The 21,547-nt window shown below is 46.5% G+C and overlaps 1 protein-coding gene and 1 long non-coding RNA gene across 3 annotated transcripts in view; both read left to right on the forward strand.

Annotated features, from left to right (window-relative positions):
• The window catches only part of Hspb8 (heat shock protein family B (small) member 8), a 30,551-nt gene extending 17,679 nt beyond the window's left edge, over positions 1 to 12,872 (forward strand). The window contains exon 3 of the mRNA XM_039089000.2: positions 11,965 to 12,872. Within this exon, the coding sequence (XP_038944928.1) occupies positions 11,965 to 11,977 (13 nt within the window). The 3' untranslated portion in view covers positions 11,978 to 12,872. The remainder of the gene's footprint in view (positions 1 to 11,964) is intronic.
• Positions 12,873 to 18,954: 6,082 nt separating this feature from the next.
• LOC134481301 (uncharacterized) lies at positions 18,955 to 21,184 on the forward strand. 2 transcript variants are annotated; one of them, XR_010056797.1, is made up of 2 exons: positions 18,955 to 19,836; positions 20,221 to 21,184. It is a non-coding gene; the product is annotated as an uncharacterized LOC134481301 (long non-coding RNA). The 2 variants fall into 2 exon arrangements; XR_010056796.1 differs by having other exon boundaries at positions 20,224 to 21,184.
• The last annotated feature ends 363 nt before the right edge of the window (positions 21,185 to 21,547 follow it).

Raw genomic sequence — 21,547 nt, forward strand, 5'->3', positions numbered from 1 at the left:
TAAGTGTTTCAACGGTCTTCTTTAAGACAAGGGGGAAAGCACAGCAAAGGTGTTATCTCCGGGTCCAACAATTCAGTTCCGGTTTCACCAGCTAAATGATGAGTGTCAACAGGCTGGAATGGAAAGTTGATCCTCGTGAGGCCAAGTGCATGGAAGGCCACAGTGATTTTCCAGGAGGACTGGAGGGACCACCACAGTAAGTAAAGATGGTAAACAGTTGGACTTTAATATAAGGTGACCATTGAGAAATGCTAGGCGCAGGGCACACCAGAGCACAGGCACACCTGGACACAGGTACACCTGGGCACAGACACACCTGGGTATAGGGTACACCTGGGCACAGGCACACCTGGGTATAGGGTACACCTGAGCACAGGCACACCTGGGTATAGGGTACACCTGGGCACAGGCACACCTGGGTGTAGGGTACACCTGGGCACAGGCACACCTGGGTATAGGGCACACCTGGGCACAGGCACACCAGGGCACAGGCACACCTGGGCAGAGGCACACTTGGGCACAGGCATACCTGGACACAGGGTACACCTGGAAACTAAAAATATAGTACTCAATATTGCATGTAAAATACTTTGCATTGTGATATAAAACTCCCATGTCATTCTCACCAGTGGGGATGTCTTATGCATATGCAGGTGCTTCACGTGAGTAAGCTTTGAGCAGGGTTGGGATAGGGTTTAAAGGCAACCCAGAGCAAAGGAAACAGGAGATTTCCTTTCAGGAAGTGCCTGGAAGTGTGAAAGGCCACGAGAAAGGCCTAAGACAGAAGGTCATTCCACGAGGGGCACTTGACAGAAAGTCTACACCACTCATGTTCAAATATCTCAGGGGAGTTTGTGTTCCCCAGATTTCTGAACTGCTATCTCATCCACTAGTCTGATGTGTCATGATGCCCATGTCTTAATGCCTCTCCACTAAATTTAATTCTTAACACACTGTCTGCTATGTAGAAGTGGTTCTTGCTTGTTAAATGCACAGACCAACAGACTGAACAAATAAAATTCAAACTCTATTCTACTGCCTTCAAAGTCCTGTGTGCCCTGGCCCTTGTCAGCACCTGCTTCCTCTCCTGAGTCCTCTCCTATGTCCCTTCTGATGTCACTTCCTCTTCTATTTCCACGCCTTCTGACATCACTTTCTCTCTTCCCCCAGACACTGAGCTCATTCTCACCCCAGGACCTTGGCACCTGCCATTCTGTCGGATGTGAATACTCTGCCCCCAGCTCTTTGCCTTCCTGCTTAGATCTCCCCTAGTATCTAGGTGTGGATCTGTACTGCTTGCTTAAGTCTTGCAGAGACTCAGGGCCTCACAACAGGCCTAGCCAAGCAAGCCCATCACTACGTTACTCCCTACAAACCAAGTCCAACAACATTGGTGGCAAAATCACATGGATTAAACTATCAGTTCCCTCAGCATTTCCTTCATATATATATATATATATATATATATATATATATATATATATATATAAAATAAAATTCAGCCCCAAAGGATGCATTTTTGTTTTTCTGTGTTGTTTAAAATGTTCTATGCAATGTTTGGTATGTTGGAGACAATAGTTACTGGATAGATGGATGGGCAGGATAGATGTGGACTGGAGGAAGGGGTAGATGGGTGGAAGGTGGGATAGATAAGAGAGAGGATGGATGGATGGATCGATGGATGGATCGATGGATGGATCGATGGATGGATCGATGGATGGACAGACAGATGGATAGATGTATATATGGTTAGATGGATGGGTGGATGGATGAATGATGAATGGATGGATGGACAGATGGATGGATAAAGAGGGGGAAGAATTAGTGAGAGTTAAAAGACGGAGAAATGGATATAAAAGGGTAGGGTGGATAAAAGGATGGATAGATAGATGATAGATGTATATATGGATGGATGAATGGATGGAGGACAGACAGATGGATAGACAGAAAGATGAATAGATAGATGTATATATGGATGGATGGATGAGTAGATGATGGATGGTTGGATGAAGAAAGGCCGATGGTCGATGGATGGACGTTGAATGGATGGATGGATGAGTAGGTGGGTGGATGAATGGATAGATGGGTGAATGGCTGGTGGGGAAGGAATGGACAGCTGCAGGAGGAAAAATGAAAGGGAAGATGGATAGAGAGGGAAATGGAGGGAGAGAGGAGAGAGAGATGAAGGCAAGGAGGGATACAGGGAACGAGGGGGGCAGAAAAGAGTGAATGCAGTAAAAGGGATCATCCTTGCAAAGGGAGAAAAGGTCACAATCGCAGGCTTCAGAGACTGCCCCATTTCACTTGAGAGCCACAAACCCAGGGGTCACAGTATGAAATCAGGAACCACACCCACTGACAGGGGAGTATGGCTCCTGGATGGCTAGCTACTTTTCTTGATGCTGTAGCAAAATTTGTAACAAAAAAAAAAATCTTGAGGAAGGAAAGATGTATTTTGGCTCACGGTTTGACAGTCCAGTTTGTCATGGCAGAGGAGGCTTCGTGACATGAGCATGAGGCAGGGAGGTCGCACGCACTCCACCCACAGTCAGAAAGCAGAAAGTGATGGGTACTTCTGCTCAGCTCGCTTTTGTCTTGTTGCTCCACACAGGGCTGTAGGACGTGGAATGGTTCAACCCACTTTTAGGGTGGATCTTCCCTCAGTCTAGTTAGATAATCCCTTATGGGTATGCGTGGGGCGTTGCCTGCAAGGCGACTAGTCATGTTGACAATTCATGTGAGCATCACCATGACCCTTCATTTGCACGATGCTAAGATAAGGGATACCTAGACCCCATTCTGTCCAGCTTCCCTAACCCAGCTTCCAGGATGTCTGGTCCACAGAGCACCTCCCCGCGCCCAGCTGCCTTGGAGCCAGCCGATTTCGGATGCTGATATATGGAGATGACTTGATTTGACCTTGAAGGGAAGAAACAAATTAATGTGTCTCAAAATAAATTCCCAGAATCAGTGACTGGCTTCTCCTCCCCCCCCCCCTCTGGTGCCTTGTATGCATTCTAATTTGAAAATCAATACTGTCTCCTAAATGAGCCAACACCTGGAGCTGCTTGGAGGTCCCCTCCTCCCTCCCGGTGTCCTGGGCCCAGGAGTTGTTAGAAGCTATGAGGACTTTAAGGCCTGGTGTCAGCTTTGCTCTTGCTTGCTGAGGGTTGACCAAGTCTCCTCATCTACAGGGAGGCCAATCTGCCTGCTCTCCAACCCCACCACAATTCAATAGCTTCTCAAGTGCAAAGTGCGGTTACCTAGTGATGCCAGAAGGGAAAAAGGAGAGCAGCTGGGTAGGCAGCATCTCCAAAGACACGTGTGCACAGGCTGGGGAAACTAAGTTTCTACCCAACAGTTAATGTGTATACACTAAGTTCTGTACTCAGCCCTAAAGTCAGTTGGGCTACATGGATACAATGACACATCTCAATCCTACAATATTTGGCATTGCAGCCCTTTACCCTTTGGGTTCAGCTCACTGCTTGGCTCTCTAAGGTTTATGTCTGAGGTCTGCACGTCTTTCCACTCCGGGGCTCTGCCTGTGTGGGTTTCTATTGCTGTGAAGAATTACTATGACCAAAACATAACTCAGAGAGGAAAGGGTTAATTGAGCTTACACTTCCACATTGCTGTTCATCACCTAAGGAAGTCAGGATTGGAACTCACGCAGGGCAGGAACCTGGAGGCAGGAGCTGATGCAGAGGCCATGGAGGGGTGCTGCTTACTGGCTTGCTTCCCCTGGCTTGCTCAGCCTGCCTTCTTATAGAATCCAGGACCACCAGCCCAGGGATGGCTCCACCCACAATGGGCTGGCTCCACCCACAATGGGCGGGGCCCTCCCCCATCAATCACTAATCAAGAAAAGGCCCTACAGCTGGATCTCATGGAGGCATTCCCTCAACTTTCTTTATGATGACTGTTTCTCCTTTTTTCTGTGATGACTCCAGCTAGTGACAAGTTGACACACAAAACCAACCAGTACAATCTGTTTGGAGCCTGGCTAACCTTGAGATTGCCCATCCAGGGCTAACCCTTGAGATGGCCTATCCAGGGGTACCATCAGCCAAGGATGGTGAGTGGGTCTTTTATGTGCACACTGAACAGTCCAGAGCCCAGCCTCTGTGGCCTCCTTTTCTGTGCTCTGGGTTCACTATCTGCCAGTCCTCCTTGTCCCAGAGTGAGATGCTGGATACCAAAGGAACCATCCCTGATCTTCCAGGCCTGCCAAGATCTTTACTCTGGCCTACCCTGAGTCTATTCTCTCTCTCACCTGTTCCTTCCTGTGAAATCGCACTTAATACCCCCCACCCCCATACACACACAACCCTCTTCTGTCTCCTGATCCACCTTAGTTAGGTTTAGATGACACCCTTGTGCCATCTTACATGATCCCGGAGGATCAGTATGTCCTCCTCCATGGAATCTGTCAATATAACCAGTTGTCTTTTCAATGCCAACTGTCCCGATGCCTAATTAATAAAATATACACACATAAACAGCTTCCACTCCCCCACCCAAATCCTCATCAGGACCTACAGATGAGAGGATCATGTTTCCTAAACAGGAAGCCTTTAGAGCAATACCATTCTCAATGAGTTGGTGTCCTGGTCTCTATGTATTAAAGGCTTTGATGAACACACCCCCCAATGCTGCCATGGCCACCGCCACTGCCACCACCGCTACTATCATGTATCAGGAACAGCACTGAAATCCAGACAAGAGGAATAGAAGTCTCTGCTTTGTCCATTTTCCCCTCTCAGGTATTATGGGGTGTCATGAAATGATTAAACAAAGACTCATAGCAGGATTTGAGGAAGGATTGGTGTGAGGTTGCAAAACTTCTTGGGTCCTGACCCAGATTCTGCTGCTTGCTGCCGGTATGACCCTGACACTCAGTCTCTGCAGTTGTCCTCATCTGTCCTAGATTTAATTCTGTTGCTGTGCTCAAACATCCCAACAACAACAACAACAACAACAACAACAACAACAAAACAACCTCAGGGTTTATTTTAGCTCACAGTCCCAGGTTATAGTCCGTCAGTGTGAGGAAGCTAAAGACGTGGGGAGCTTGTGGCAGCTGGTCCCATCACATCCAGTCAAGAGCCGGGAGAAATGAATGCCTGCATGGCATGTGCTGGCTGGTTTACACGCAGCTCAGTGTCTCCATCTTACATAGTCAGGGACCCTCTGCATAGGGAATGGTGCCGCTCACAGTGGGCTGGGTCTTCCCACACCAATTAACTTAAGACGACCCCCTACAGATATACTCAAAGCTGGCTCAATGTAGATAATTCCACATTGACGCTTGCTTTCTGGGTGATTCTAGACTCTCTCAAGCTGACAATTAAAGCTGACCATATGCAGGGCTGACGTGAGGGTTAGGACATTGTGTGTGTATGTAAATGATGTATGTAAATGATATATATGACATACACACATATGCAAAGTACTCAGTGCACAGGTGTTAAAGCAGAGAAAGCCAACAACAAAGACGTTCCACATTGATGGAAGACATCTCTTTGACTTGAGCGTGCTAGAACCAGACTGTCTCCTCCTAGAAAGGGAAAAACCCAGCATCTTCCAGGGAACAGTGATATTTTGCTAGGTCAGTAGTCTCCAGAGCTGAACCTGGAGTTGACACTCTGTGAATGTCTGCATCCCAACAGTCGTTGTCTCTGTCTGAGAGAAGATAAGTCTCCGCGGTTAGAGGCTTAGCACTGACCTTGCTGCCACCACCATCTCAAACTCCTGCCCAGGAATAGACCTGTGATGGTAGACTAGGATAAATCTGAGGATAACGCGTGGAGATCTGAACTGTGTGTATTTCTAGAAAGAGAAAATAGTGTCATCGATAAACAGAACTTAGCAAGAAACACAGTGTAAGACACTGCCAGATCCACTCTCTTACAAAGGAGTAAGGAGGGTTGGCCTAATCCATCCAGACCCCTGCAACAGAACGGTGCACGCCGGAAATTATAAATCCCAGAAATGTATTTCTCATAGTTCCTATTGCTCAACGTCCACAGTCAGAGGGGTGGCAGATTAGGGATCTGGCAAGGACTCATTTCCTGCTTTGTAGACAGCAGTTCCTCACTTGGTTGGAAGGGAAGAGTTACTCTCTGGAGTTTTATTTCCACTCCTGAGAGCTCCACTTTCGTGGTCTTACTTACCTCCAATTGATTCTGCCTCTACTGTTACCACTGTAGGGATCAAACGTTAATCTATGAGTTTGAAGGAATGGGGTACAGACTCAGAAGGTGGCAAAGGTTCCTGTAAAAACAGATCATGGTAGGAGATGGCCAGGACAGGAGCTGGCAGCTCAGGAAGCAGCTTCTTCTACAAGGGTTAAAAACCCAAGGTGAATCACCAGACCGTGCTGCTTGGCTGAAGTCTTGCTGGCCTTATGGTGCACTGGCCACTTGAACGTTCAGGTTCAGATGATAGTCCAGGATGCATTTTAGATGTTCAGATTTAGAACCTGAACTGGACCAGGGCGGGGGTGGGGGCATGAGACAGGAGAGCCCAGTGAAAGACTTGGACCAAATCCCCACATTTAGGAAAGTTCACAGTTCAGAAATACTTCAAGAGAGTGCCCACAGAATCAGCAGAGTGGGTGTGGGAGAGGCAGGACAAATTCCCAGCATCCCTAGCTCCATTGCTCTCACAAATAACCAGAAAGGATCAGTTTGCTCAAGAGTGGAGGTTCACCCCGACAAAAGACTCAAACACTCAGGCAGCCGTTCAATAGCCCGTCTCTGAAGGTGATTGCCAGTCACAGACATGGGAGACCAGACTTCCAATAATCGTTATGCCTGGGGCTCCATTCTGAAGCAAATGTAAAATAAATTTTCATTTGTATTTATTGTTTAGGATGATCAATAGAGATTCAAATTTGGAGGGGCTTGTACCTGTTGGAAATGTGTATATTCCCAACCTTATGTGTTGACATCTTTAGAACAAAGGGTGATGGTTTGAGGAGACTGGGACTGGAAAAGGCTAGGTGGGGGGGGCCCTTAGGCATGGGATTGGTGCCCTTACAAAAGAGACCTAAGGACATCGCCATCTACCAACCACTCCAAGACATGAGACGTTAACAGCATGTGACCCTGAAAAGAGACTTTGCCAGCATAACAGCACTCTGTGCCCCCATGTCTAACTTTCAGTCTTCAGAGCTGGTAGGAAGCAGTTCCTTCTGCCACACCCTGCCTAGACTTGGATACTTTTCCTATATATGCCCCAACTGACTAAGGTAAAGATTTTTCTGTTGTTCACACTCTTCATAGACTTACTTAATGCACATTATGTACCCATCACTGTGTAATGAAAAACAAGGTAGGTTTGTAGCCAAGGCTGGCCCCACACTCTAGATCTGCCTGCCTAAGCTTCTCAGGGGCCAGAACTACAAGGATACTCCATCGTGGCAGGCCAGGAGTGACAACACTTCAAACAGGAAAAGCTCCCCAGCTGTGACAAGGAGGAGTCTCACAAAGAAGCCTTTACAGTGACATCACCGGATAAAGATCCCCCCACTCCGCCCCTGCCTGATCCCGCCCCCACCCCTGCTCTCCCCTTCTGGGTTTATGCAGACACACTAGAGAACAGGGCTGCCCCAGTTTTGGATTCTGATCTATCATTTATTAGCTGGGTGACACTGAGCAAATGTCTTAACATCTCTGTGCCTCGGGCTCTCCCTGGCAGCAGTTCAGGGGTGGTGATTGAGTAGTCTGCCAGGCTGCAGGGGAGAATAAATGAGCCCAGGTAGGTAAAATACTCAGGGCAATTTTTAGCCCATGCAGAAGCCCTCTGGCTGCCTACCTACCTTCTCCAAGCTCCTTCCTAATTAGTCTGAATGACTGAGGTCGTTTTCTAAAGTATCCCCCCCTCTCTCCCTCTTTCTCTCTCTCTCTCTCATTAAAGCTACACTGTCCCACCTTGTACGGCATTCCTCGGGGATCCTGCCAGACCTAAGGCAGTCCTGATAAAATCGTTAGGTCGGCCAAGTACACTCTATTCCACTCCTGTCTTACCTCTTGCCAGCTCCTCAAAAAGCATTTGAAGCAGGGCCTCGGTTTATCGAGTTCTGGCTGAGTTCGATCCCCAGATCCGTTGTTTATTTTTAATTTTTAAACATATGCATATATATGCATGTATGCATGCATGAGTGCATGTATTGCCCTAAAGATAAGATTGCTCGGTGTTAGAGACCCACACTTGTGGTCCCTATGATGGGGAAGTCAAGGCTCTGGTGAGTCATCCTGGATGCATTGGTGAGTTATGGGTCCCAAGACAAGACCCCACCCATGCCAATAAACAGGGTAAATAGCTCTTGAAGAACACCACCCAGGGTTGCTCACCTCAGGTGCACCCTCAAACCCATCCATCACACCCACAAACTGGTGGGGCCTCCTTTTCATGTTCAGCGCCATTTCATTGGAACTTCCTGCCAACGGGTCCCATTCTCCCTCACCAGAGACAGAAACTTGCTCTATGCTAAGCCAGTCAGAGCCTCTTGCTGGTGTCAGAAACCCTGTGCAAGCAGACCTGAGCACAGACAACAGGTGAAGTCAACTCATCCCAGAGACAGGGACCAAGGTGTCTGTCTTCCTTCACCTTCCCAGAGCGTGGGAAGTGGACCCATTCTTGCCCTCCCCTGGGATGGGGTCTTCTGTGTTTCTCTTACTTCAGTGAGCTACCCAATTCAGTAGGCCCAGCCCCTTTCCTCCGGAGGCACAGAGACGAGAAGTAAACAGAAATTAGCTTCTAGAGAAGGGCGGAGAGATGCGAGGCTGAGTAGCATCACCCACGCACCCCAGAAGGTAACATAAGGCTCTGCTTTCTTCCTGAAACCAACCTACGCATGATTAATGATGGTGTTTGAGTCCTGTCCTAAGTCCCTAGGCTTCTCCCAAGATGGGTCACCTGTATCCCTTAACTCTAGTAACCGTTCCTACCTAACACATCTAACGCCCTACTCCCACTGGTCCTGGTTTTCTTTCTATTGCTATGACAAAGACCATGGTCAAAAGCAACTTGGGAAAGAGAAGAAAGGGTCTATTTGGCTTGTATATCCCAATCACAGCCCACCAGACAGGAACTTGGAGACAAGAACTAACCCTGAAGGGGTGTTTCTTACTAGCTTGCTCCCTATGGCTTGTTCAGCCTTCTTTCTTATAGAACCCAGTCACAGTGGCCTGTGAGCCTTCCCACATCAAGCATGAATCAAGGAAATGGTCCATGGGCTTGCCCGATGCCAATCAGATAGAGGCATTCTCTCAATCGAGGTTCTCTTGTTAGTTGCGTCAAGCTGACAAAAACCAAACCAAGTTCTCCAGAGCTTCCGATAATGCTAAGACATCTCCACCCACAGGCTTCTCAAACTCCAGATGTTAGTAATGAAATCCAGCACCACCCTGCGAAAGACTCCTCCTGCCTGCTTTCTGGGGTTTCACAATCGGCATCAAGACTCCCCAGCCAGACTTAGAGCACGTCACCATCTTACTTCCCCACACCCTCCGTCATAGATGCCACCTCATCGGTCCAGCAACTGGCATTTTATAACATCCAAATATCCAGGCATCGTTTATTGTATTCTGTTCGTCTGGGAGGAGGGAGGTATTATCTCAGTTGGAGAATGTGGGAGATCAGAGCAGAGAGAGTATCTACCCAAGGTCTCACAGGAAATGGGAAGTATCAATGGGATTTGAACCAGGACAGTCTGAGCCGCCATACTGGTTCCCCCTATGATCTACTCCATTCATAGCATCCAGAAGCTGGAGGGTGAATTTAAGCCCATCTATCTCTCTGGCTGGTTACTAAGGTCTCCATGCAAACATCCAAGTGTTGTCTATGAGCTCATCCGCTCCACCCTGTTCCTAATCAGGCCCTGACCTCGGAACTCATCTCCCAGGCAACCAGAGTGATGTAACAAACAGAGGTAGGGATGCCAGCACAGAGCTGAGCTGCCCAGACTGGCTGGTGGTGCAAGCTCCGGACAGATGGCTGACCTCCTCAAGGGCTCCCAGCCGAAAAAATCTCTGCTATGGGCTTGGCTCACAAGGCTCTCAGGAATCAGTCCCATTCGACACCTTGACTAGGGAGTAGCTGGTGACACCCTGATTACATGACATTTGTTGTGTATGGTCCTGTGGAGCTGGGAGGATTCAGGATGACAGAGTCCACATCGGGGCTGAGAATTACTGACGTTACCCAGAGCCCACCAGGAGACTGTACTTTACAAATAGATCAAGTCTTCAACCATTCTCTACTCTTCGATCTAAGACTGCACTCTAACAGACTATTCCTATGCACATCTCAATGGTCAAAGTTTTTATTATGTTTATGAAGGAGGGGTCATATGTCGCAGTACATGTGTGGGGGTCAGCCTCCTTCTTCCACTATGTAGGTCCTGGGGATCAAGCTCAAGTTGCAAGCTCACTTTCCCATCGAGCCATTTTTGTCCCCATGATGGTCAAGTTTTTAAAATAGTATCATCATAAAAGAAAATTCACCCTTTTACCATCTTTGCTGGTGAACGACTCAGGGACATTGATCATATTCAAGTTACAGGCTATCATTAACATTGTTTCCTCAAATTTTATTGTAAGCAAGAGCTCCCCCAATGTCCTCATCCAACCTGTCTCTGTCTCCGATAACTGATACACTCTGTCCCTGAATGTGCCCAGCCTATTCAAAGGCGCTCAAATAAGTAGAACTATGTGTATGTCTGTGTATGTGTGTATGTCTGTGCATGCATGTATGTGTGTGAGCATGCACATGTGTGAGTATCTGTGTATGTGTGCATGTGTGTATATGTATGTGGGTATGGGTGTGTATGTGTATGAGTATGTATATGTATGTATGTCTGTGTATGCATGTGTGTGAGTTTGTGTGTGTCTGTGTATGAATGTGTTTATATGTGTGTCTGTGTGTATGTGTATATGTATATGTGTGTATGTATATGTATGTGTATGTGTGTGAATGTGTATGTACATATTGTGTCTATGTGTGCATGTGTGTCTATGTGTGTCTCTTGTATGTATGTGTGTATATGTGTATGTGTATATGTGTATGTAGGTGGGCATTGTGTGTATGTGTACATTTATGTGTATATGTGTGTGTCTGAGCTTGTATGTGTGTGTACGTCTGTGTGAACATGGTGTGTTTGTCTGTGTATATGTATGTCTGTGTCTGTGTGTGTATGTATGTGTTTGTGTCTGTGTGTCTATGTATCTGTGTGTGTGTGTGTGTGTGTGTATGTGTGTGAGACATACAATCATGCCTGGCTTTTCTCATTTAGCACATTTTCAGTGTGCGTGTGTGCACGTGTGTGTGTGTGTGTATGTGTGTACATGTGTATGTGTGTGTCTGGGCTTGTATGTGTATATGTGTGTATATGCCTGTGTGAACATGTATGTTTCTATGTGTGTGTATGTCTGTGTCTGCTTCTGTATGTATGTATATGTCTGTGTCTGTGTGTATCTGTGTGTGTGTCAGTGTGAGAATGTTTGTGTGTGTGTGTGTGTGTGTGTGTGACATATAATCATGCCTGGCTTTTCTCATTTAGCACATGTTCACTGGTTGTTTATACTGCTTCGTGTCTGCACCTCGTTCCCTTTATGGCTGCATGATATTCCACACTGTATGAACGTGTCATGCCTCATTCACACATTTATCTTCTGACAGACACTTCACAGAGCGCTTACTCCCGGGGAACCATTACTCAGATGATGATGTAACTCTATTCAAATATTGCCCATCTCAGTTCATTCAAAGCAAAAGCTAGAGGTCTTACTATAACCGCTACAAAAGAGTTCATCTGCCATCCACACCCTCTTACCTCCTGTACCCTCCAACCTCAGCACTCCCATCTCTTCGGGCTCTGTTACTAAGGGGAGATGAGGTGGATGTCCAGGCTTCTTTCCTGTAATAACTCTCATTCTGTCATCCCCCACTTTACAGATTGAGAAACTGAGGCTCCAGAGCAGGAAGTGGCTTATCCGAACACCCCCGGAGCACACAGATGCAGGAAGTCAGAGCCTCAGCCCAGCTGCCAGGCTTTTTCTGCTAAACTGCTCCCACCTGTGAGATTCCAGAAGCTTGAAAAAGAAATTCCTTCCCCAGAGACCAGCTCTAAGCCCAGGGGAGTCATAATAAAGATGAAGAAAAAAAGCTTCCTTTTTATTAAGAGCTTCCTATGTGTGTCAAGCTTACTTTACTGTGCCAAGTGCTTTCCAGACGTTTTCCTCCCAGGAAGGCAGGAAAGAGAATTGTCCCCTCGTAGCTGACGGGGAATGGAGGACAGCACGTTGCAGGGTTCATCCTGGACAGAGGTGGTATTGAAGGCTGGCTCCCACGGTGCCTTCCTAAAGCTGTGGCTTCTCTAGTGCCACCCACACATCGCTTTGCCCAGTGACCTTCCTACACAAAGCAGATCCAAGAGGGCGCTTACAGAGGTGGGAAAGGCGAACGTTACACCAGCCCGCGCAACCACCCTCTCCACTTGAGCAGCAAGAGACAGAGGAACCAGGTACCATGGGAGGCGGGCATTGGGAATCCTTCGTGCCCAGCAAGGATAGAGGAAGGGGCCTCTGAGATGAACAATACCAGGGCCCTTTCATCCCAGAGCAGGAGATTCAGTCATTGGCAAATACATCATGGAAGTCCCATGCTAGTTGTGGCAATTTCAGTGGGAGGAGTTGAGCTCTTTTATCTGCCTGGTGCTTGGAAGTCTTTGGGCTGTGAGAGGGTATGAAAATATTTCCCGGGGCTGGGGATTTAGCTCAGTGGTAGAGCGCTTACCTAGGAAGTACAAGGCCCTGGGTTCGGTCCCCAGCTCCGAAAAAAAGAACCAAAAAAAAAAAAAAAAGAAAAAGAAAAAGAAAATATTTCCCAGCATGCGCTTTGCCCAGGGCTGGCTTGAAGGGAGTAGAGAGAACCAGAAGAAAGGGCTCATTGCCAAAACTGTATCTGTCTTCAACTTCCAAAGCTTGCTATGATGAAAGAGCCTAGTAATCTCTCTGTGGCTTTTGAAAGAACCATAATCTTAACAAGTAGCATGTTCTGTGTGTGTACCGTGCACCAGGCATCGTGGGGTATTTTAAATGTACCTTAGCTCACTAACTGGGTACACATAAGTTAGTGTGGGGAAGTCTCCATTCCATAAGGAAAATGTCGAATTCGAGGTGACCCATTCTTTACCCTGTTGCTAGATAACTACCATTAAGAGAGGTGGCCCAGCCTCGGGCCAGAAGTCACCTCCTAAGGATGCTCCCCACTTCTCACCAAGAACAGTCAGTCACTCCCTCCCAGACTCTCAGGTCTGCATCGAGCTCTGGAAAAAGACCAAAAGAAGGGGAATGACTGGAGGCAGAGTGGGGGCCTGAAGAGAAGGGACTGGAAAATCCCAGGCCTTAGGGAGGTTAAGGGCACGGAGAACTTGGAACCGAAGTCCTTTTATTTACACGAAGTCACATGGCACTGCCAAGGTCTGCTGTGCAGTGCCGAAGATTAAAGACTGTCTGGGTGGAATTAAAGCTACGATATGCAGGGTCTGTGGAACAGGGAAGGGGATTGCAGAACCCTCCCGGAGTCTAAGGGGGTGTTGGGTAGATGGACAGAATGACATGAGCATTTGACATGAGCATTTTGCTCCCCCAAACCATTTGACAGAGGGCTCCAGGGTGAAGGTCTGAGTCCCACAAATCTTACCCCCAAGGTTACCCTAAACGCTTCCCAACAGAATCTTCCAAGGTACTCCAAACCCTTGGTAGTCCTCTTGGATGCTCCTGGCCTACAGGCAGATAGCCACAAAGCACTTCCCCTCCCCTTCCTTCCTCTCCCCTTCACTCCCCTCTCCTCTCTTTCCCCTAACCTCCCTCTCCCTCACCTCATTGGGAATAGGAAATAACCCACGAAAGAAATTTATAGTCGAAAAAATTGTGGAAATGTCAGGTGTTGTGTGCACGCCTTTAATCCCATTACTTAGGAGGCAGAGGTAGGTGGATCTCTATGAGTTCAAGGCCAGCCTGGTCTACAAAGTGGGTCAACCAGTGCTACACAGAGAAATACTGTCTCGACAAAACCGCACCACAGCATCAAAACTGTGGAAGGAGCAAGGAAGATAGCCCACGAGCACTCACAGTAAACGCTGGGTGCGATGGCGTCTGTGTATCAGCTGAGGGCAGAGGCATCCATGTACCAAGTGCTGAAGAAGTGGGACAGGTGGATCCCCGGTTCTCACTGACAGTCCCTGGCCAGTGAGAGACCTTGTCTCATTCAACAAAGTGGGTGGCTCCTGGGGAACAACACACAAGGTTGACTTGTGGCCTTCAGCTGTATCTGCCCTGGCTCAACTATGGTCCTTCCATTTTGTTTTTTAACATCTTGGAAGACAGTATGTGAGCTCCACATGACCACTGGACAAATGCACACAGGGAGGTCAGTCAGGTATCTGTGACCTTTGTTTCCACACGGCACAGAGGAAGGAGAGGAGGTTTCCTCCTGATTCCCAACTGTTTCTCTTCCTTTCTCTAATTGCTCTGACGTCCACGAAGCAGCCCTCCAACTCCCAGAATCCTTCACACAGAGTCCCTGCCCTCCAGCTCCCAGAATCCCTTGCATCAAATCCTGCCCTTCAGTTCCCAGAAGCCTTCCTTTCAAGTCCCTGTCCATCAGGGCTCGCCAGAAGGACTAGTCCATCTTTCATTTTTAAAAACTTGTATCTGTATGTCTATGCATGTGAGAACGCATTTGTGTAGGGGTGGAGCGTGGGGCACACATGTGCACCTGCCTATGGAGGCTCTAGAACAGCTGCGATTGTCATTCTTCAAGTGCCACCTACCCCCCATTTGTTTGTTTTGAGGTCTCTTGGTGACAAGTCACCAAGCAAGCTAGGCTGCCTGACTAGCAAGCCACACGGATCCACCTGTCTCCACCTCCTTGGCGGTCGAGCCTAAGCGGCTGCAACCAGCTTCATTGCTTTTTTTAAACACCGGTTTCTGGGAATGGGACTCAGGTTCGAAAGCGTGCCAGGCAAGCGCTTCACTGATTAAGCTTTTTAACAATGGTCTAGGAAGACTACCATTTTTACAGGGAATCGGGAGAGGGAAGGAAGAACAAATCAGTAACCTAGACTCTGGACTTTTGACTTCAAATCCCCATTCTGCCTTAGAAGATGCCTATCCATGCCCAGGTGCAAATTCCCAGCTGAGGAAAATTCCTATTCTAAGTTCAAATCTCACCCCTCCTTAGGTTGAAGAATTGACCTGGGGGAAGCCATTTCAGTAGTCTTCTCATTATCTTCGTTAAAGGAATACTTTATTTTTTAAGAGAGAGAGAGAGAGAGAGAGAGAGAGAGAGAGAGAGAGAGAGAGAGAGAGCCTGAGTGTGCACTATGTATGAGCAGGTGCGTGCATGCATGTGTGTGCGTGTGTGCCTGAGTGACTGTATGTGCAGGTGCCATGAAGGCTAGAAGAGGGTGTCAGATGCCCCAGAACTAGGGTTACACATGGTGGTCAGCCACCGTGTGGAGGCTGGGAACCATACCTGGTAAGTGCTCTTACCACCAAACCATATCTCCAGCCCCAAAGGGATAGGTTCATAGCCAACCCCTAGGATGACTTACAGGAAAAACATTGCACATTGAGTCCCCAGTAGCATATTGGAGCCAGTGCTGTCTCTGTAACCAAAGGGTCACAGTAGTGTTTGAGGACATAACCATATTTTCCTATCCTCTGAGGCTTAAACTGTAAGTGAAGAGTTTTGAGGTGAGATCTAACACTCCCTGGACTCCCACAGAAATCAGAATATATCTCACCGCAGATGGACACCTGGCCGAAAGTCAGACCAGCCATACACAAATTTGCTGAACTTGGGGATGGATGCTCTAGTATTCAATGAATATAAAAATGGTCTTAATAAATTCATCTGAAATGTACTCGGTGAACACATTCCCCTTGGCAGCATTTTAAGCCCCATTTGTCGGAAGCTAAATGTCATGGGGGCTGTTTAGCCTTCTTAGGACCTCTTGCTCCGGAGAATATCTTCAACAGAATCTTGAATGTAATTAAAACACCTTGAATAATTTCATGATAAGAGTATTCAAAACGTATAAATTTACTGAATATTATCACCGAGCACATTAAAAGGGCATTTTGCTGGATCCTTGACTTTATTTTTTTAAAAAAGGAGTATATTATTAGTCATTAACGTTTGAGAAGAATGGTCCTTAAAATCGGGTTCTGAAAAATAGTCAAATTTAGTCAACGCGATCGGTTGATTGGTGGCATTTTGAATCTTAAAGGAACTACGATGATTTTGAGGGACTGGGCAAATTCTCTCACGATGACTACAGTGCCCCCTGTGGACATTAGAGGAACTGCATCCAGATTCATTTCTCATGTCAGACCTGACTTCTCTCCTGTCAGAGCCAAGACCCTCCAGCGCTTTGGAGCAGCCCACCCTTTCAAGCTCCCGAGGATGACGGCCCACATTTTAAGAGGACCTTTCCTCTTCGGTTTTCTCAGCACATGCTATATTTTATGCCACAGACGTACACATGACAGACTAAGCCGGAACTCAAGTACACAGCTCTGAGTTTGAATCCTAGTTATGGCTTTGACCATAAGCTGTGTGATCTTGAGCAACTAGCACTACATCTCTGAGCTGAGCTGAGCTGTTTATTTGGGTTTGTTGTTGTTTTTGTTTGTTTGTTTGTTTGTTTGTTTCTCCTTCTGGGAGAAAAAAAAAAAAAAACGGGTAAAACGGAGTCCTGCTATAAGAATTGTGTCAAAGATTCCACGAAGCGCCGAGACACAGGAAGAACTCGGCGTCTGCTAGTCTGGATCATCGCTAGTGCAGCTACCGTCTGAGAAATTCTCCTTTAGTTTTAGGAAAGTCTCCTTACGTATCCAGCTCTATACCTTATGGCTGTAAAGGGCTAAATGTCAGACATCCTTCTAGATCCTTCTGTGACTCCCAAAGAGAGCTGCCTCTAGAGATTCCAAAGGGTGCCTGCTACACGATCAAACTTAGATAACTCGACTAAGGGCTTTTTTCTCTCTCCTGTCCTCTATCCCTCATAGGTGCTCTGCAGAGATTACGTGACCCATGAGACCCACAGGAAAATGCATGTGGGAGCCATTGGGACAATCTTGGCATCTTCTATTGCTGCTTTTCAAATGACTTGTAAAAGTATATATAGCCCTCTCCTTCACTTATGTTTTTGTTTTTTTTTTTTTTTTTTTTTTTGGTTCTTTTTTTCGGAGCTGGGGGCCGAACCCAGGGCCTTGCGCTTCCTAGGCAAGCGCTCTACCACTGAGCTAAATCCCCAGCCCCTTCACTTATGTTTTGACTTGCAGAAATAAGATTTTTTTTCATAAAAATGTGTCTTTTGGTAGCATTGCCTGGGTCTCCCATTTTGAAATAAAGTCATGTGAGTATTTTAAAATGCGTCATTCAAATTTCTGACGTGGTCCACGTGACTACAGCTACGCCAGCGCAGATGCATTCTTGGCAGTAGTTAGGAATGCTTAAGACTGAAAGATGTCTGGAGATCGGTAAGCTTGAAAAATAGCCGGATTGGACTAGATTAGAGTATTTTATAGGGCTAATCTAAGTTTGCCTTTGATGTTGTTTCTGTCATTGAAACAGAAAGAGAGTCTTGCTATAGACCTAAAATTCTCTATGTATGTAGGTTGACCCTGAACTCCTGAAGACCCACCTGTTCCAGTCTGTGCCCCCTGAGTGCTGGGAAACTATATACATACATACATACATACATACATACATACATACATCACATTACATTCCTCCATTCCTGGAGACTTAGGCTGTTTTCACAAGTATGCATTAATGGGTAAATGTGTGTTCTGTATTGACTTGGAGTCTTGGATGAACACCTAGGAGTAATATATGTGGGACCTATGGTAAATGTGCTCTTTTTACTGAGAAACTTCCCTACATTATCCGTAAGGGCCAGACTGATTATCCTTCCCTTTTGTCTACATTCTAACCTGGCCAGAATTATTGTTGTTGTTGATGTTATTATTATTATTATTATTATTATTATTAATTTTAATGTATGTGAGAACATCAGTCAGTGCCCTTAACCACCGAGCCATCTCTCCAGCCCCTTTTTATTTTCTTAATGGCTGACATCCTGACTGGGGTAAGATGGACCCTCGATGAAGTTTTGCTCTCCAGGACTCTGACAGATAATGAAGCCACAGATTTATCAAATCTTTACCCCATTCATACTCTATCTTTGGAGGATAATCTGTTCATTAGACCATTTGTTGGATGAAGTTTTGTCAACTGCAAGAAAATGCTTGTGACTATAATCACAGTAAGCAAATCAATATAACATATGTCTCCCCGGTGTTTCCTAGACTTTACACTTGACTGTTTAACATTTAAAAACGTGGCAATTCATGTAGGGCAACCTATCATCCCTTGGTGCTGAGACAGGCATGAAAACATACTGTTTAAAGTGTTTGTCACAGGGAGACAGGGCTTTTTCTCATCTGGTCTGAGCATTTATACAGTCTTACACTGGGTCTCCACTCACTTTCCTCTCTTAGTGCCAGGGTTCACTCCGCCAAGCCCAGTGGAATGGGCTTGCTTTGTTAAAGGCTGTCTCCCTCAGCTCTCGCTCAGTGGTGTCCTCTTACTTCACAGAACAATCATAATTCGTGAGAGAGAGAGAGAGAGAGAGAGAGAGAGAGAGAGAGAGAGAGAGTATATGTGTGTATGTGCCTGTACTATGTGTATTTGTGTGTGTGTATGTGCCTGTACTGTGTGTATTTGTGTGTGTGTGTTGTTGTTGTTGTTTTGTTTATTTTGTTTCGCTCTTGCTTAAGACTGAACTATCCAAGGTCTTGTGTTTTTATCCAAATGAATTTTAAGATTGCTTTTCTGCTTCTGTAAAGAATGATGCTGTACTTTTTATGGGGTTTGTATTAACTGCATATCACTCTCGTTAAGATTGCCACATTTTTTACGGTATCCGTTTCCCCAGTCCGTAAGCACATAGAGCGAATGTTTTTCATCCATTGATCTACCGATGGCTTTTTCAGTGGAAGTTGGTGTAGTTAGGTCATGGCAAATAATATTACCTCAGTTATCTCATTTACCCAAGATGGTACCTAGGCAACCAGGATTTCCGTCGGGCAGGTGAGAATGTAGGGACTCTTTATGGCGATGGAGACAGCTCACGGTCAGATAGCCAAGCAGTGGTAGACATAAGATTTGAACTGGTCCGGCTGGTTCCTTTCCCGTTCAGACAACTCGTGCAAGAGGCTCCTCGCTGTTGTTCAGAAGGCAGAAAGGAAAAAGCCGAGCGCCCCTCTCCACAGAGGAAGCCTGACCACGTGGCTTAAACACGTGACTTTATTTTCTCACAACCTCAAGCTGATCCAGGTACTGGCCAATTTGGGTTTTCTGGACTGTTCTCAGAAGTCGAAGACGGTCACCTACATGCTATCCTGAGACGGTGTGGGGAGATGAGAGGGAGAGAGATTCTCTGCTTTGTCCCACTGTGAGGTCACTAACCCTGGAACCGGGGCCCCGCCTCCGTGACTCATAAACTTCGTTATGCCCACAGCATCTCCCTCGCCGGTAGTTACAGTCACGGTCACCTTGCTGTGACCAAACACCTGAGAGAAACAAGAGAAGAAAGGGTATAACGTTTTGTAGGTTTCAGAACAGTTCTTTAAGGCTCAGGGTCATCATGGCTGCTGGGACTGATGCCGCTGTTTTTAAGCAAAAGAAGTGTGTGTCGGGGAATTCTCACCTCTTCTTGGCAGTCCCGAAAGAGGAATGTACAGACCAGAGGTGAGTATGAATGAACCACTTCTGCCACTCAGTCAGGCCCCATCACTCCAAATTTCCAGAGCCCCCAAAGTGGCAGCATCAGTTCAAGAAACACTGCCCAAGGCCCGAGTCTAAGTAAGACATGGCTGAATTCAAACTGTAATCACCTTCAAACACAGCGACACTGGGGCTGGGGGCTAAAAGGTACAGATTTTTAAAATGCACATGTGCAAGCATAGGGTTTCCTAGAGCTTGAGTTCCAGGTGATTAGAAGCCATCTGGTGCGAGCACTGGGATCTGAACTCGGGTCCTCTGAAAGAGCAGCAACTGCTGGTCACCACAGAGCCACCTCTCCAGCCCCACGACGTGGGTGGACTTTGAGGAACAGGAACATTCTGTCTCTAGCAGATTCTTTCCCAGTTTCTCCTCTTCCCTCATCTGGATTCTGCTCCACACACCCTACTGACGGAGAAGCTGTTCGCGGCGAAAGCGAAGAGACAGAAAGACAAAAGACGAAAATATTCAGCCAAGCAGCAAATATTTACCGACTTGGTAGATCTTTTTCCCGGCTCCCAACACAAATGAAAACAGACCAGAGCATCCACTACTGTCTTCTCGGATTATTGAACTAAAACTATTTGCCACCACAATGCTTTTATTCGTAGAATGATTAGATGGTGTTTTATTTTTTTCTTCCAGCAAAGTCGTTACGGAAGCAGGAGCCTGTGGCCATCCAAAGAAATACCTCAGACTAGCCTAAGCCAATAATTTTCTCTAGTTTCTCTAGGGGCCGGGACTACATCAATTTACTTTCCTATCCTTAATCGTATTAGGTTTTTTTTTTTTAAACTCCATAATAAAACATTTTAGTGCTGCAAAATGAGAAAATTTAGAGGAAAATAAACACCAACACCTCCCCTCCCCCAATTCAGAGAACAGAGCGAAGTATGATTCTGTTTGTGGCTGCCCTGCTGGCGTTATCCTTATGATTATTGTGATTATTGGCTTGCCAAAATGACAGGAAGCCAGTTTGCATCCTTTCTCCAGTGCACACCGTGCTGATCTCCAACACCCTTATAAAAAGCCAGGCAGAGGTTCATGCTTGTGATCCTAGTGCCGGCAGAGGATTAGACCACCAGCCTAGCCCACCTGCCAAGCTCCCAGCCACTCAGAGGCTGTCTTCAACCAAGAGACATTTACTGCATTGGAGGGGCCCACCCCCCAAATTCAGGATTCCCTTTTAAAGGTCTGCCTACTATTGGATTCTGTCAAATGGACATCCCGTGGTTGATTTAGGAGCGGCCCCACTGTTACATGGCTAGGCTGCTTCTCTCTTTGCCTCCTCATAAATGAATCGGACAGAAACGAACGTCCTGGGAGCTCAATGTTTATACTCATCCATACTTTCTTTCCTGGATGTAGCGTTCTTGAGCTAATGCGTGCGCACGGTTTTGTTAGCACTACTGATTATTCTTACAGCCTATACATATATATATATATATATATATATATGTATGTATATATTTTTTTTCTCTCAGAAGGGAGGGTTTATGTTCCTTCTGTTTCCTCCTTTCAGGAGACATCTTTAGGGAGACAGGTACAACACAGAGAGACTCAAATAAATACAACTCATTATCATTATTACCAGGAGAGTTAACTGATCATTAAACTGGAATTGTAGAGCCTGTTTAATTAGCTTGAATCCAATGGCATTCCATCACGTGTAAAACAA

This window comes from Rattus norvegicus, chromosome 12, assembly GCF_036323735.1.
Source record: "Rattus norvegicus strain BN/NHsdMcwi chromosome 12, GRCr8, whole genome shotgun sequence".
NCBI classification, from domain to species: domain Eukaryota; kingdom Metazoa; phylum Chordata; class Mammalia; order Rodentia; family Muridae; genus Rattus; species Rattus norvegicus.